This window comes from Heliangelus exortis, chromosome 1 (assembly GCF_036169615.1).
Source record: "Heliangelus exortis chromosome 1, bHelExo1.hap1, whole genome shotgun sequence".
Classification (NCBI taxonomy): Eukaryota; Metazoa; Chordata; class Aves; order Apodiformes; family Trochilidae; genus Heliangelus; species Heliangelus exortis.
Genome location: NC_092422.1, coordinates 179,140,651 through 179,157,387, shown reverse-complemented (window position 1 = coordinate 179,157,387; position 16,737 = coordinate 179,140,651). Strand labels below are relative to the sequence as shown.

The 16,737-nt window shown below is 40.5% G+C and overlaps 1 protein-coding gene across 1 annotated transcript; it reads left to right on the top strand.

Moving 5' to 3' along the window:
- Positions 1–1,216: 1,216 nt before the first annotated feature.
- On the top strand, positions 1,217–12,410 carry CRELD2 (cysteine rich with EGF like domains 2). Its single transcript, XM_071733815.1, has 10 exons — positions 1,217–1,509; positions 2,606–2,688; positions 3,527–3,637; positions 5,249–5,340; positions 6,406–6,582; positions 7,526–7,624; positions 8,795–8,872; positions 9,401–9,496; positions 10,327–10,467; positions 11,834–12,410. The coding sequence occupies exons 1-10, from the start codon at positions 1,354–1,356 to the stop codon at positions 11,890–11,892; spliced, it is 1,092 nt and encodes a 363-aa protein (XP_071589916.1). The 5' UTR covers positions 1,217–1,353; the 3' UTR covers positions 11,893–12,410.
- Positions 12,411–16,737: the final 4,327 nt, after the last annotated feature.

Sequence of the window (16,737 nt, the reverse complement as noted above, 5' to 3'; positions counted from 1 at the left end):
AAAACCCCCACAGCAACAACCAATCAACCAAAAAAAAAGAAGAGAAACTTGAGGTAGGAAATGGTGTCTGGGGGATCACCAGCAAGGAAGGCACAAAGAAGCTACGTAGAAAACGTCACTCTTCGGACCGGGTGGGAAAGGCATAGAACGCTCAGGACTTAAAAACCACAAAATAAACCAAAGAAACAGACCCAAACAACTGCAACCACCCCCGCCTCAGCTCCCCGCCGCCCCACGCCACCGAGCAGCCCGCCGACCCAAGGCCTTCCTTCCTCCGGCCCCCTCTGCCGGCCACCCCGCAGAGCGCTAACGATCACCCCGGAGCCCGCCGAGCACCCAGCCGCCGCGACCCGCCCGTCACGGCGCACTCGGGTCGAGGAGACGCTTCTTCCCCCCAGGGCGTCCTTGAGTGCTCCCCGCGGTGCCCCATGAGGGGACCGCACCACCCGCCGCTTCTCCGGCCGCCGCACACCCCCGCGGCAAGGGCCGGACCGACACCGGCTGACGGGCAGCTCGCGCGCCCCCTCCGGAGGCGTTGGCCCGGCCCGGCCCCACTCCCTCCCGCCACGCCGCAGCCACCGCGCCCGGGAGGCGGAGAGCCGGCGGGGCCACCTGGCAATGCGGAGCGGCTGCAGCCGCAGCTCGGCGCCCCCGCGGGGAAGCGGGCTCCCGGGGAAGCCCTCCGGTCCAGGCGCAGCCGAGCAGCGACGAACGAACGGGCCGCTGCCGGCCTCCCCGCTTCCCCTTATACACACCCCCGTTACCTCCCGCCCCGCCCGCCGGCCGCCACGGGCGCAGCGCCCTCGGCTCGGCCCGGCTCGGCCCGGCCCGGCCCGCACTCACCGCCCGGGCTTCCACGTGGCCGCCCCGCAGAGGGCGCCGGCAGGAGGGGGCTGGCGGCGGGCGGGAGAGGGGGAGACAGCCGCGTGCCCACGTGACCGCCCCCCGGCAGCCATGTTAGGTGCGGGCAGGGCGCGCGCCCGGCAGCGGGCGGGCTGCGACGCGGCCGCCAAATACAAATGGCGGCGGAGGCTGAGGCCGCTCCGGAGCGCGTGCCTGCCCGCTCTCATCATGGCGGCGGGGGAGGGCCGCGCGCCTCTCTGCTCACGCGGGGCGCTCCCATTGGTCCGGAGCGTGGCGGGCGCCGGTTGGGCCGCGGCCCTCCGCTCCCCGGCACGCGCCAACGAGCGCCGGCTGCCGGAGCGTGCGTGGAGCTGAGGCGGAAATCGGAATGGAGCTCGCGGGCCGGTCGCTACGGAGGCCGGGGCGGGGCCAGCGCTCTGCCGACGCTGAGGCGGTCGCGGTGTGGCGGTTGGGGCGCCCCCGCTCCTTCTCACCGGGGCTCCCCTCGCTATGGGGCTCGGCCCCGCGTCCCGGCAGGGCCGGGCGCCGCTGGCCGTGACTCTCTGCGCTGCCCTGCTGGTGCTACTGCCGCCCGCCTTCGGGGCGGGCGGGCGGCGGCGCCTGGCGTGCTCCACCTGCCGCGGCATCGTGGATCGGTTCAACCAGGTGGGCGGCCGGGCTGGGGGTAGACCGGGAGAGGGCGGGCGGCCTCGCTGAGGTGTGAGGGGCGACAGGTGGGGCTCCGTCGGCGAGCGGCTGGACACCAGGCCCTGCCGGGCGGCCTGAGGCGCGGGTAGCGCAGGCCGCTCTGAGGGGCAGCCCCGGTCACCGGGCCGGGCAGGGGGTGCGGAGCGGTGCCGGTCCGCCAGGAGGTCTGCGGCTGTGCGGCTGCCCGGCGTTCTCCCCTGAAGCCCCTCAACCGAGCTCCGGGAAAGCCTTAGCTGGGTGCGCCGAACAGGCAGCGTCTGACGAGCTGACAGACGGCAGCAGCTTGCTCCCGCCTCCGGTGACAGGTGTAGCGCTTGGATCGGCAGGTGACAAAGCTCCTCAAGCTTTGCTGTCAGAAGTATTTTGGTGCTTTAGTGCGAAGGGACTGGGGGTGCTGGCAGAGCGTGCTCGGTTCCCTTAGGAGTGCTACTGGGAGTCGCATCCGCCCCAAATCCCTCCCTTCGTTGTGCCACGGTAAATTCAACACACGGAGCACGGGGCTGCTTTGTTTTGTGACTGATACTTAATGGTCTTTGTACGTATATTCACAGCTGTAGGCTTGGTAGAACACCAGCTGTGGATATTTTTGGTAAGATGTTATTTGATGACGGGATTGGGGAAGTTGTGCATATCAGTGAATTATCCTGCTGTATGCCTGGGCTTGGGTTACAACGTGGTGAAGACTGGGCTAAGTACTATCAAAACTATAAAGAAGAGGTCCCGTTCAACTCACTAAGAACGTTTTTGAGAACTTAAAGAATGGTATGCAGTTTTATACATCTAGGTTTTTTGGATGCAAATAAAGACTGTAACGAGCTTGTTTGTGCGTTATGGAAATTGTAGGTTATAGCATAACGTGACTTAGTTTATCACTTTTAATGTTGTTATTAGCAGTTTCTTTCATTTAGCAATTGGGTCAGCATTTTCAGACCTCTACTGAAGTTTCTGCATGGTGCTTTTCACAGTTTTCTTATAAACTTTTACTATAGCCCTTAATTTTTGTTAGTAACAAGCCCTGTGTAACTTATATTGTTTTGGTACTTTTCATTTGTAGGGGTTAGCAGATACAGCTAAAAAGAACTTCGGTGGTGGAAACACTGCATGGGAAGAAAAGACACTGGCAAAGTATGAGTCCAGGTAAGCTGTCTCAGTACTTCTCATTCATCTGAATTTCGTGTCCACTGTGTGTAATTTCATTGTACCAGTGTTTGTCTGGAACTTAAATATTGAATGCTGCAGTTAAAGTTTCATGTGTCCAAGCCTTAAATTCTTATTGATTAAAGTATAACATTACATTGTAAAATAAGGGTTATGGTAAAGACTGTAACCAGTTATTAATGTCTTTATTTCTCTTGTTTCTGAAAACAACAGAAGTTAAATAATAATATTAAAAAATGGTCACTAGTTAATCCATAGTCATAAAAGGTGTGGAGTGAAGCAATACTTGTTTGAGAATTAAAGCAGTATCTCCTCCCTTGAGTTGTCACCATCATAGTGCCAAAGAGAAAATGAGAAGAGGTGCAGATTACTTTCTTGTATATACATTTGGTTTACTGAGTAAAGTGATCTGATATCAATCTTACAAATTTCAAATTCACGTTTTAATCTTAGTTGGATTTTTGAACCTCAGTTACTGTAGGGTTGCATCAAAAATTAACAATAAAAGAAATTTATAGTTGAACTTAGGAGAACAATGCTGCACTCAAAACTTACTGGGAAGGTAAAAGTCTACCATGGTGCAATCTGCACATGTAATAAATGCAAGCAAGCCAAAGGCATCCTTGTGCTCATCCTTCTAATTTTTTGGTTGGTATAATATTCCTTAGTTCTTTATTCTAATGTTTTCTTTGTTTTAGAATTAATTTAGAACAAGCCATAAGCTGTTAAAGTATTCAAGGTTGAAGTCTAGTTTATAATGTCTTGAATGGCATCTCATGTTTAATTTAATCTCACAATTTTCCTTCTCTGCTTGTAGTGAAATTCGTCTTGTAGAGATCACAGAGAATCTGTGTGACAGTAGTAACTTCGAATGTAACAACATGGTAGAAGAGCATGAAGAACATATAGAGAAATGGTGGTTCAAACTGTAAGAATTAATTTTTTTTTTGAGATCTTTGTATAAGTTTTTTGTATAAGTACATTTTCTGTTTTCTTTGTCATAAAATTACAAGGGACTCTGGTTCTGGCAGAGTTTTTGTTTGTTTACATTTTCCCCCTGAAACATTATTTTCTTCTGATAAGCAAAAAATAGTTGATTCTAGGAATGGTAATGTAGCAGCTGACTTTTCTGTCTGCCTTCTAAGCTAGCCTGTGATTTCTATTATAACTAAGCTTTTCATATACCATTATAAAATCTAATTGGTGCAAAGTGTAGCATTTAAATCTCACAAGATCTTTAGTTTTTAATTCCAAATCAGGGTACTTCTGCGTATTTTTTACTACTGTAGACTGTTGGCACTCCTACTCACCTAGAATCCAATAGGGTGAACTGCCATTATAATGCTTCTTAATTGGATAAGGATTTTGTTATCCCACTTTGCTCTTAATGACTGCTTTATTGCTTTATCCTTTTGCCTAGCTAAACAGGATTGTCTATACATTAACAGGCCCATTGAAGGGAATACAATAGTATAGCATAGACTGTGTCAGTTGATATGGATCTAAACCGACCTGGTCCAACTGTCTGACCAGTTCAGGGATGACAAAAAGTTAAAGCATGTTGTTAAGAGTGTTGTTCAAATGCCTCTTAAACACTGTCAGGCTTGGGGTGTTGACCACCACTCTAGGAAACCTGTTCCAGTGTCTTACCATCCTCTTAGTAAAGAAATACTTCTAGTGTCCAGTCTAAACCTTCCCTGGTGCATCTTTGATGCATTCCCATGCATCCCATCACTGGATACCAGAGAGAAGAGATCCACACCTCTGTCTCCCCCTTCCCTCCTCTGCAAGCTGTAGAGAGCCATGAGGTCACCCCCTCAGTCTTCTGCAGACCAGACAAACCCAAAGTCCTTAGCTGCACCTCACAGATCATGCCTTCCAGAAAGGTGAACTATGCAAGCCAGGCTCTAAATTTTCAGAACAGAAAGAAAGGGATCTCAAAGTAGAGAATTTGACAAAGCAGACTTGCTAAAATAAAGCCATTCATACAATACATTAGTTTTTTTGAAAATTTTTGTATTCAATAGACTTTTTGAGTGCAATTTACTAACTTTACCCTCTGGTCTAACCTGTGATACCCAAATGCACTCAGTTTCTGTGGTAGTTTTCAAAGAGGGATTCCTTGACCATGAATACCTTACATCTTTTCTCACAAGTTGTACATTACATGTGATACTCAGTAAATTTATTTTTCATGACCTGAGCCTTGGGGTCAGTATGGTCAACATAATAGCTTTGAAAGAAGTTACTAATATAAATAAATAAATATTATTAAACTATATATAACTAAATAAAACCTATGTAGCTTGAGTTTAGTCTTTTAATGGTATTGTAGTTGAAAAGGTAAATTAATCTCAAGTTGGAGGACTTCTAGATATTGGTTCCTGAAATAAGATCATCTTCCAAAAAGGAAAAAAAGATTTCTAATTTGTCATAAGCAATAGAATTCTCTACTGCTTTGTGCAGGTTCAGTTGTGCAAGTTGGCTTTTAAAGAATCATTGTTCTTTTTATTGATAAATGAATGTCTTTCATATGCAGAAAGAAGAAGTATCCTGATTTGTTTAAGTGGTTTTGCATAGAAACAATAGAAGTTTGCTGTCCGGCTGGAACTTATGGACCAGATTGTCTTGGTAATTTTTATTTTGAAAAATGCAGTAGCAGGTATGTTGTTTTTACCTGCTTGTTTCAGTCTTTCATAACATGGACAAGTATGATATTTTGTGTGAGACACCAGCTGCTGTGTGGTATGTACCTGCCTGCTGTCTGATAGTTAGGGAGCTGCTTTGTGGTTATTCTGTCTTCTGGGCATGAATAGTACTTACATGTGCAGAATCTCTCTGATCTGATGCTCTCACATCCACACCTGACCCGTGCTTAAAGGTTCTCCATGACATCAAGCCTGTTGTTTAGGTGTTCTTTCAGAAGCTGTGTAGACAGCAGACCTTGACCAGTTTCAAGAGTAAACTGCCCAAAACACTGTTGGGGATTAAATGAAGAAGTTCATAACTGAGGATTAGTTAAAAAGGCAGTGGGAGAAACTGAATAAAAATAAGTGGGAGACAACTGGCTGGAAGCTAAGCCTTTGATGCAAAAATGACAGAGGAGGTATTTGCTCCCTGAAGTTTGTGTAACAGTTTATAAAGCTTTCTGAAAGCCTTTGATGCAAAAATGACAGAGGAGGTATTTGCTCCCTGAAGTTTGTGTAACAGTTTATAAAGCTTTCTGAAACCTTGGACCTTGTTAGAGATCAGCTTTGGCCTCTTATATTGTTAAAAAATAAGTGCCATTTCCATTATCTAAATAGTTAGTAGTAGTAGGTTTTTCTAAGTGCAGTATAAGCATTGTCAGAAATCTAGAATAAAGAAAGATACCAACTTTAGCCAGGAAGCTAGGAAAATATATAAGCCATTGTCTTCATCCAGAATTAAATTTATAACTGAATTTTCTGGAGATGGTTTTGAGTTTCTCTTACAATTGAATATATTACTGATCATTGCTTGTTGCAAGCCTTTTGGTTGCTTCCAAGAGAAACAAGATTATGGAAATAATATTCTGGTTTAGTGTGGGTTTTTTGTTTGGTTTTTTTTTTTTTTTTTTGGTCATTTTGCTGTCTATGAACAGGGAGGTGCTTGTGGCTGCATATATGAAGTTGCTTCCTTTGACATCTGATTTTTAGTATTTTTCATCCTTTTTAGCTTGTCGTGGTGGATCAGAAAGACCTTGCCATGGAAATGGCCACTGTGATGGTGATGGTACCCGAGGTGGAGATGGTTCATGTAGCTGTAACAAGGAATATACAGGAGATTTTTGTCTGGACTGTTCTGATGGTTACTTCAGTACCTTGAGAAATGAGACTCATTCTGTTTGTACAGGTAACAAAGCCTTTGACACATGCTTAGATCTTTGTCTTCCTTCTTCAGTTTTTGTAAACAAAACTAGAGACAAACTTTCAAATGTAAAAACAAAAAATAGTTTGGTCACTTAGCTTTACCATAAATGACATGTCAGTCAGTTTGAAATACTAAGGTTTTGCTAACTTATCCTTTCAGTCTGCCTTTGATTTTATATTTTTTTAAAAAATAGTTTTATTTTATGGTTTAATTTAAGAAGCAGAATTAATCTGTCAGGAGGGAGCCAGGCTTTGCCACTCCCCTCCCCAGGTACTGTGTCAAAATCCAGAGCTGAAATTGCTGCATAGGGGACTACTTTGAAAGCTGGGTTTTCTCATGTCTCAAATGAACTTCACTGAAATAAGTGGACATGAAAACAGCTGATCTGTACTTTAGGATACACAGATCATAGATTCTAGTCAATTATGTCTAAGCTTAATTTTGAAATAAAGTTAGGTCACAGGTTTTTCATTTGGCTGGATTTTTGTCTGGTTTTACATCTTGAATGAGATTCTTCAGTGACTAAATCCTGACCATGGGGTTTAATAGGATTATTAATTTACCTTCTCATTTTCCCAAATACTTTGGAAACTGGACATGCTGCTTATAATCACTGGTATTTCAGGACACTGTTTTTAAGTGGTGCAGGTGACTAATAGCCAGGTTTGGCTTTGTTGGGCTGTTTTGTTGTTTTTTTAAGGATAGAGCTGCGTTTTTTTTTGTAAATGGTATCTCCATAAAGTCAAGACTTAATTTTGTGAATGGGAAGGTCAAGCTACTTACATATGATAGCTCCTGTGAATCCTAAATAGGGTTTTATTTGCAAATTTATTGTGCAGATAAATTTGTGGAATTTATTTGCAAATTCCAGACTTGCCTTGGAATCTCTTGCCAAAGCTCAAATTGTAGTTTTCTCTCATCTTAGCCTGCCACGCTGCCTGTAAAACTTGTACTGGTTCAAGTAACAAGGACTGCCAAGACTGTAAAGAAGGCTGGGTTAAAAATGAAGATGCAGCTTGTGTGGGTGAGTAAGGCTTCAGAGACTTCAAACAGGTTTTGTAGCATCATTGGCTAGTGAGATTATTTGACATCATATTGAGTTTTATTGCATTTTATGGAAGCGTTCTCTCAGTTTCGATTTCTGTTCCTAGTTCTCTTCCTTAAATAGTAAAAATTCTCCCAGTGCTGGAATGTGCTTGGGAGAGAGTAACACAATCTGTTTACCTGTTGAATTTGACCAGTTTAAGACCTTTTAATATAATGTCTGGAAATAGTGTCATATAAATTATGTGAACACCACTTCTTTTTAGAAGTGCTAATGGGAGCTTGGACTTGAATTACAGCTCCTGTGATACCTTTCTAGGTGATTGTTGAATGCTCCAAGGGTATTTTTATGATCCTCCTGTATTGCCTGCTGTATGGCTGGGTTTTTTCCAAATAATCATTGCAACTGATAAGTGTAAGTTAATTGGGTAATCAGTAGGAATGATGTTTGCAGTAACTGGATGAACGAGACAGCAAGGGGACTTTCTCAGTCTGAATTTGTAGTTGTGACTGCTGTTGTGCTCTTCTCTTGAAATCACAAGAGTATCATGTTTTAACTTTCCAGGTAGGGCTGGTTTCTACATTGACTGCTCCTAACCCTAACTTGGTTTTCTCAAATTTGCTTTGTGCAGAAAAACTTAAGTTGTCTATGTGTGTGCATTTGTAGAATTTTGTTAATATTTTGAAAAGTTCCATAATGTGGTAATAATGTAGGAAAAGAGAAATCAATAGTGTTCCAGACCAGTAATCTGTCTGCCAATTTGTTACCCTATTTGCATAAAAAGCATGAATGTATGCAAAACATTGACTTGAAAATGTCAACAATGGCAGGTATTCTGGAAGTTTTATTTGATTTGAGCTCTTGAATTTCTGGTATGTTTGTTACTGTCATTACAAAACATATGACAATCAGTTTTTGTTTTGCTAATGAAGTTTAAGATGAGCAAACCAGCATATGTTACCATATTAGATGTAACATGTGAATCTGATCCTGAACTCATTGTTACAATTACTCTCAATGCAGTCATTTTAAATTTATAGCTTCTTTGGGCCAGTTCTTACAAGATCTCAGAGCACAGCATTCAAGTATTAATCTGGCTATTTAAAAATTATTACTACTTTAGGTAACTTGTCAATTCTAATCTTTCAGATTTAGATGAATGTGCTGGTTCTCCTTGCAAAGATCACCAGTATTGTTTGAACACAGATGGATCTTTCTCGTGCAAAGGTTTTGTTTTATTTTGTTTTTTAAATGTATGGGTTTTTTTCTAAATGCGCTTCCCTTGTGAAGATAGGCTGAGAAAACTGGGGCTGTTCAGCCAGGAGACAAGAAAGCTTCAGGAATACCTTCTGGTACCTGAAAGGGGCCTACAGGAAAGCTGGAGAGGAACTTTTTAGAAGGGCATGTAGTAACAGGATGATGGGTTATGGTTTTAATTTGGAAGAGGGTAGATGTAGGTTAAACATTAAGAAGAAATTCTTTACTATGTGGGTGGTGAGACACTGGAACAGGTTGCCCAGGGAAGTTGTGGCTGCCCCATCCCTGGAAGCATTCAAGGCCAGGTTGGGTGGGGCTTTGAGCAACCTGGTCTAATGGGAGGCATCCGTGCCCATGGTGAGGGGTTTGAACTAGGTGGTTTTTAGGGTCCCTTCCAACCCAAACCCATCTGTGATTTCTTACATGAATAAAATAACTGACTTTAAGAGTGGTACTTTGAACCTCTGATGGATTTTTGTTAAAATGTTTTATCTTTAGCATGTGATGCCAGCTGCATAGGTTGCACAGGGGAAGGTTCTGACAACTGTAAGACTTGTGCATCTGGATACATCAAGGAGGATGAAAAGTGTACAGGTTGGTGTATTCAGCAGTACATGGTGGAACACCAGTTAGCCCACTCTTTGTTAGCCACGCTGAGGAGCTATTAAGTACATTTGCATTTATCTGCTTAGTTTTCAGACCTATCAAAAATGAACCCTGTTGTTCTAGTAATAGCAACAAAGGCAAAATTATATTATTTATAGTACTGTATGCATGGCAAGGCTTAAAGGTGTAGCACTCATATAAAAGAAACACAGTATTTTGTAGTGTTCAGGAAACATACTTGAGTCTCTTGCTGGTTTCTTACCACTTCATTAGAAGTCTTTATCTGAATTAATTTTTTAGCAGAAAGGCAGGAACAGTGTGGGTTCTGTTGTATTTTTGTTAATCCATTAATGTCCACGTTCAAATAATATTAAATCATAGTGTACAATAACATGAAATTGTAGTATAAAGAGTGACATTAGAGTTTCTTTGTGGGAAAGAGCAGAAGATATACACGATCTTAAGTAGATGTTAACAATGATGATGTATTTAGAGGCTCCCTTCCTTTTAGTTGTACTTCGGTGGCATCAGTAGAAAACAGCTGTGGGAAGTCTTTGGTAGATTAAGACTAGTAACTAATTCATTTCCCCACACAAGGGCATGCAAAACATAAAAATATCAGTACCATCTCAATACATTTGAAACAGTCTAAATTGTGAACAGTAACACATTTTAACAAGTTAAATCTGTTCCAGCAGCATTCTGCCTTTCAATGCTTTTTATATTTGAATAGATTTTTTTTTAATATGACTGAGCACAAGTAAGTTTTATATCAAAATAACAGCAGTGGATTCTTTCTCTCCCTATTCTATCTGTAGATATAGATGAATGTAACCTTCCTGAAAAGGTCTGCATGAAAGAGAATCAAGACTGTCTTAATACTTCAGGTAGTTACAAATGTGTATGTTCAGAAGGTTTTGAAGATAAGGATGGCACATGCATTCAAACTGTAAAAACAGGCAAGTGGCTTTTCAATGACTTTTTTTTTTTTAAATATGCTACATCAACAACTTTGAAGTGTATTCCTGTGTAAGGGTCTAGCCACTTGTAAACTCTTCTGTGTAATTTTTCATCTTTCTACAGCTGTGGTCTGTACCAAGTAGTTGGTTGTGTTGGCCACATTCTGGCATGCATGTTGTCTTGCTTAAAGATGGTGGATTTTTCTTAATTCAGGGTTGTGTTTAGTCACTTAAGCATTTCACTTCATTATATAAAATGAACTAGCAAATTACTGCTGTCTTAAAAAGGTCTTCTTCCTCCCTGCTTTTTTCCCCTTATTATTACTTATAATTGTTTATCTGATCACATGTGAGCCTCTTCAGCACATTGAAATCTCAGAAAATTAAGCAGAAAACTTCTTGCTGGATGAGCAAGCTGAATTTGTTTATTTTGTCATCGCAAAGGCACCAGAGCTGGTGTGAGGGTGACAATGGAGAAAACATCCATCTTTTAGCAGTAGGGAACTGTTTAAACTGTCTAAAATTTCTTGACTGAAGATACAGTTTAAGTGTAATTTGCTCCAGGATGTATGACACATTATGGACAGAATTACATTCATTAGTGTTTCATTACTTCATCTGGGCTTTTTTACAATTACAAAGTGAAAGATGGGATTATTTTTTGTAACTATTGTATGAGAATAGATGAGAGATACTCAATTTCATACTGTTATTTTCTTTCTACTTCTTGGAATGTTTGGGATTGTTTGTCCCATTCCCACCCCCAAAACTGCTTTTTCATCTTGTCCTTTAAAATAAATTGCAGGCTTTTTCTCTGCAGAGCAGTTCCTGTGGGGTTTTTTTGATGTTGCCTGACATTTTATGAAAATAAAAGCAAAATGACAAGTTGGCCTGGCATTTTTCTTAGATTAATGCTTTTACTAGCATAATAAAACTGCTCTACTTCTTCAAAAGCTGCTTTAAAACCTGAACCGAGCAGTTTGTACTATAGAAAATAATTCTGAGTAATACTTGTTTTTGTTTTCAGTGTCAGAATTTATTCTGACAGGTATAGTGGAAAGGAGAAAGTTCACTGTGAATATCTGAAACCTAAAGATTAGAACAGAACTAGTTGTTTTGTTTTTTTCTTCCACTAACAATATCATACTATATTGTCTGAAATCTTCTGTTTGCATCTAGTCAAAAAAATAAATGTAAGCTTAGACAAGGAGGATGGTGCAAGTAGTTCCTTTATATGGCTTCATTGCTTCTCTGGTCTTGAGAAATATGTTGATTTGGGTTTCTTTTAAAAAATTCCTAGTGTAAGAAATTATATGGCATTAAAAATAATATATTTGTGTTCTAATTATGAAACTTAATTTCACAGGAGAGGAAGTAGAGAGTGAAAAAAATGAGCCTTCACCTCCTGGGCATGATGACTTATGATCTTCATTCAAAGCCAAAAGACATTCCTATATAAAGTTTTAAATTATTGGACTAAGCCTCTGCTATCTGACATACTGTGGAAATGGTATTAAATATGCAGGTTTCCATTAAGATTTTTTTAAATGGTGATAAACTGCTCTTTAAGCTGCATTTCTTTATTCTTAAAGGCCACTTTTTATATAATTCTTTGAGAACAACAATCTAAATGAATTAGTATAAAATTTGAATTAACATAATATTGTACCCAGCAATTGTAAACAATTTGAAGGTTTCCCATTCCAGTGCCTACTGAAGACAATTGTCATTTGGAAGGACCTAGATGCACTTCATAATTTAAGAAAAATTTAGAGTGAAGTTTGTTGTTTCTTGGTAGGAGAAATATTTCTGTAACTGAAATACAGCTTTTAGAAACTGTCAAAGGGAATCTCTTTGGGGGGGAAGCATTGTTCCCTTAAACAAAACAGAATGCCTAATAATGCATTCAATAAAAGTTTATTTTGTTGGAATGTGCCTTAAAATTTTTAAGGTGTCAATACTTTGCTGTGTTGTCATGTCTATTTTTATTTAGGCAGTGAAAATAGAGGGGAAAAAAGCCCCAGAACAAACCAAAAGCAAACAAACAAGAAAACCCCACAGAGACCCAGGACCTTGTAAGCACTCTATTCCAATTCAGCACTGAATTCCGTCACTCAGTTGTGCTGGAACGTAAGTGGAGTGAGGGAGGCAGAAAAACCCAACAGTTTCCCCCTGCCCTTTTCCTCTAAAGGGAGAATTATGTCAAACAACTTCTTGAAGGCAGGCAGACAAGTCTTTATTCCTGGTGCTTGCTTTAAGTATGTAAACTAGTTTATACACTGATGAAAAGTAAGGTTAGCTAACACCTCCACTCCATGGCTCACAGTTATTACATGAGTACTCTCTAGAACTGACAAATACTTGATTTTCTCTACTTTCTACTGCTGCATGTAGTAGCTTATTGTCTTTTTCTGAGCAAGCATACTGCAGTCAGTTTGTTTCTTGTAGTGTTTCAGAGGAAAAGCTAACAAGCATAGCATAGACACAGCTTCATAGGTGTTATTGCTAAGCTTAAAGGAAAGTATTAGAGCTGAAGTTGATGTATTCTGCAGGACCATACAAACATAAATAAGCTAAGGTCCATCCAGGTACAGTATTTCAGTATTTAAAGCTGTGATGGAAGTGTGTAAAGTTTGGAATACATTGTGGTGGTGAATATAGGGGGCATAAAGGGGTATTACAGAATACAGTTGAAAAGAGCATAAAGAACTTATAGGCTGTAAAGGCTATAAAGAAGTTATAACCAGAACCCTGAGGTAAGTGGTCAGTAAAAAGGGTAGGAATAGGATTGACCTGTTGAGCAGTGAAGGCCATGCGTCCTCTGTGTAATTATGAAAACTTGTTCAGATTAAGTTAAAGTTTAATTTGTTAAGAGTGTATATAGGACTTCTATGTGCAATAGCTATTTATATGAATATTGAACAAAAAAAGGATTCTTTTGGATTCTTATGTTAAAAGCTGTCTAAACTGATTTTGTGCAGTGAAGTTTAAATACCCAGTGGTATTAAAGTATTTGTAAGTTTTCTTTATTTTCTTTCACCTCTTATATCTAGGTGCTTCTGAACTTGCCAGTTAGAAGACTTTAGTGCTTTCTCACCTGTAATTGCCAGAGTTGGGCGTGTATGCCACGGATCTTTCAAGTTGTAGGGTAGATGTTATATTTAATAAGTGATAAATTAGAAAGAGGAAATAGGAGGCAGTTTGAGGAGCACAGAGAATACAACTCAAAGATCTTTAGGGTTTTTTAGTATAGATGTAGCCAGTTTCAGTAACATTAGGCCTCAAGGAGTATGCCTTGTCTTTATTGCTTCATTGTTGGCACTTAACTCCCAGATGTTCCAGATGATGGTCCAAATGATCCTTTTTAATAGTAACATGAAATGTCAGTTCTGTTGGAAGCTACCATAAGATCGTATTGAATAGAATTGTCTCCAGTATAAACTTCTGTTAATGTTTCAAGTCTGAAATAATGCTTCTTCATATGAAGAAAAACTTAGTATTATTCTCATTGGGACTCTGGTGGTAACACTTAATGAGGTTGTGGAAGTATTTGTTTCTGTTTGCTCCCCCCACAAGCTCTGGACAAAAAGTCCTAGCTAAGTTGGTCCTAGTTAAATTCAGATCTGGGATGTAGTAATAAGAAACAAAAATTCCCAGTAATTTGGCTTTCTTTGGTCTTCCCAGCCTGCCCTGCAAAAGTAATGAGAGTAGTCGGAGATAACCAAGTTTGTTCAGTTTTAGAGAGTAATGTGTTCAGCTTTGCCTGCTTTATTTCAGCAGTTGTTCCATAGGAAAGTTGCAGGTGTGCTGTCTGAGTATTAGGAATCACTAATATCTTTTTCCCAATCCTCCCACTTCCCTACCCTCTCATTATGAGCACTGTTGCTCTTCATTAAATTATGGATGAATTTGATAGGGGTCCAGAAAGGTGAACTCAAATACAGTTAGCTTTCTCTGAAAGAATATTGACCCAAGTTATATACTTTGTAAATACTTAACAGTATGCTCCTGCCTCATGCCCTCTCAATACTGAGTATGTAAATAATTAGTCTTCTTGTTTTACTCTGCATCCTCATTTTCCAACTCTAATTACAGCTCTGTTTCAGAGGCTGGAAGGTTGGAACTAAAAATTGTTTTGACTGGGTTTATTTTTTTTCCCTCCACACACTGCCTTGAATAGAGAGGGAATCAAACACCAAGTTTTCTTTGATTTTTCCCATGATAATCAGAATGAAAGGTCCAGGAGCAGGATTTAATGTGATTAGCAGAAACTGGCAGTGGAGATGAAGTGCTTTTTGTTAACCACTCCAGGATATGAATGTTTTCTACTGTATGAGTTAATAGTTTAGTGCTCAAAGGTGTGAGCTGTTCCCATTAAGTTTTTAAATTTCCTTATAAGGAGATCTGCTTATGTAGTACAAGAATTTGCACTTTTGGTTGCCTGGAATTGCAGATGTCATATCAAACTATGTGAATATGTTGGTAAGTGCTTCAGAAGTGATCTGAGATATCCAGCAAACAAGATTTGTGCCTTGGGTGCTGATGAGATACTTTTGTCATAAATAGCAAGGTGAACCTCCAGTTTCTAGATTTACACTTGTTTTTCTGTAAACCCCAAACCGCCTGGTATCAAACTGAAAATTACAACCCTTTTGCTGGTTTGTCTTGCTATTTTTTCAGGATTTCTTCACCTAAGACTAAGCACATTTTGCAAGGGCTAATATATTATTCAGTACCATCTAGACACTTTAAAGGACAAGATTCCTTGCTATTTTATAGCTGGACTCCACAAAAGACCCAGGAACACCTACCAGGAACAAGGAAGCCTGCAGACCTGTATGTTTCAATTAAAGCTTTAAACAGGGCCAGGAAATCAATCTCAACTATGCAGGATGTGTGCCACTATACTCCTCCAGTGCCTAAACTTAGGAATCAAAGTATGTGCTGAAATGTTTTCATCTGAGCATTGGAATGTAATACTGACTTTGTTCTTTGGTGAGAATTCCCAGTGTCTATCACAAACACCAAGTTCTCTGCAGAATATAATACCATCCATTCATAAGTAAGGTAAAATAAATCTGTTTTGCAGAATAATTTGTTTCAAGAATTCAAGAAGTCAGAGATCCCCTGAGAAGGTTCAAATCACTATATTCTTTTTCAGGAGAGATTACAAAGCCCATAGGTTCTAGACAAGATCAGGATTCTGGTGACTGTAAAAATATATAGGAAATATTGTATAAACACACCACTTTTTGTAGCTGATAAGGACTCATCATACATCATCTTATTATATATAGGAGATGTGTTCTTCAATGAGGTGCTGTTGACATTTGAACTGACATTTGCAAGATGAAAAAGCATCAAGTGTTGTGGAAATCACTTAATCACATTTTGAGTCTTAAGTTCTCAGTGTATACAGCACTATGTGCATGTGTTAAATCAGTTCTCCCTGAAAAACAGGGTTCACCCTGCCCTTCAAGTTGCTGTCAGACCATTCTTGATACAGCACAAGGTTAAACATACAAATAATGAAAGCTTGCTTTAACAGGTGATCAATCAAAAAGAATACATGGGCAGGGAAAAAAAAAAAGCTTTTGGACTATATATAGCAGTAATATGAAGGACAACTTTTCATAATGGCCCTGGCTGACGTCCTGGTCTGTCAGTCTTCTGTGGCTTATTTTCCAAGATTATATTTTATCTGTTCTGAAAGAAAATTTCTGAGATTATTCAAAGCAACTGCCTGTGCTTTTCCTTACTTCCTTGGATCAAAATGAAATTTTTCTCATCTTTTTCAGCAACTTCACACCATGTCTAACTTTCTGGAACATGTCTAACATGTTCCAATGTTAATCCAAATGTGATGTGTGGATAGAGCTCAAATATGTTTGCAAAGATACTTTTTTTTCACAGATTTCTCCTAGAATAAGATTTTAATGGATGCTAATGGAGTATTTTAATCTTGCACTAGTGTGTTAGATTTTCTTACTTGAAAGCACCTCTGAAATTGTATTTCTTTTACATTAGACCTCTATTTTTTTTTTTTTTTTTTTTTTTTTTTTAAGGAAATTAATATCTGTTATCAGTAAACTCAACTTGTTGATCCTGATTATTACACTTAAGTTTTGTAGAAGGAATGAAAAGTCAGAATCATTCATGTGCTGGATGGGAGAGGTTTGAGGGGTGGCTGAGGGTAGAATGTGCCTTCAGAGTTTGGCTGGGGCAGCATCACTGCTCTAAGCAGTCAGCAAGAGCTATTAAGAGGCTATT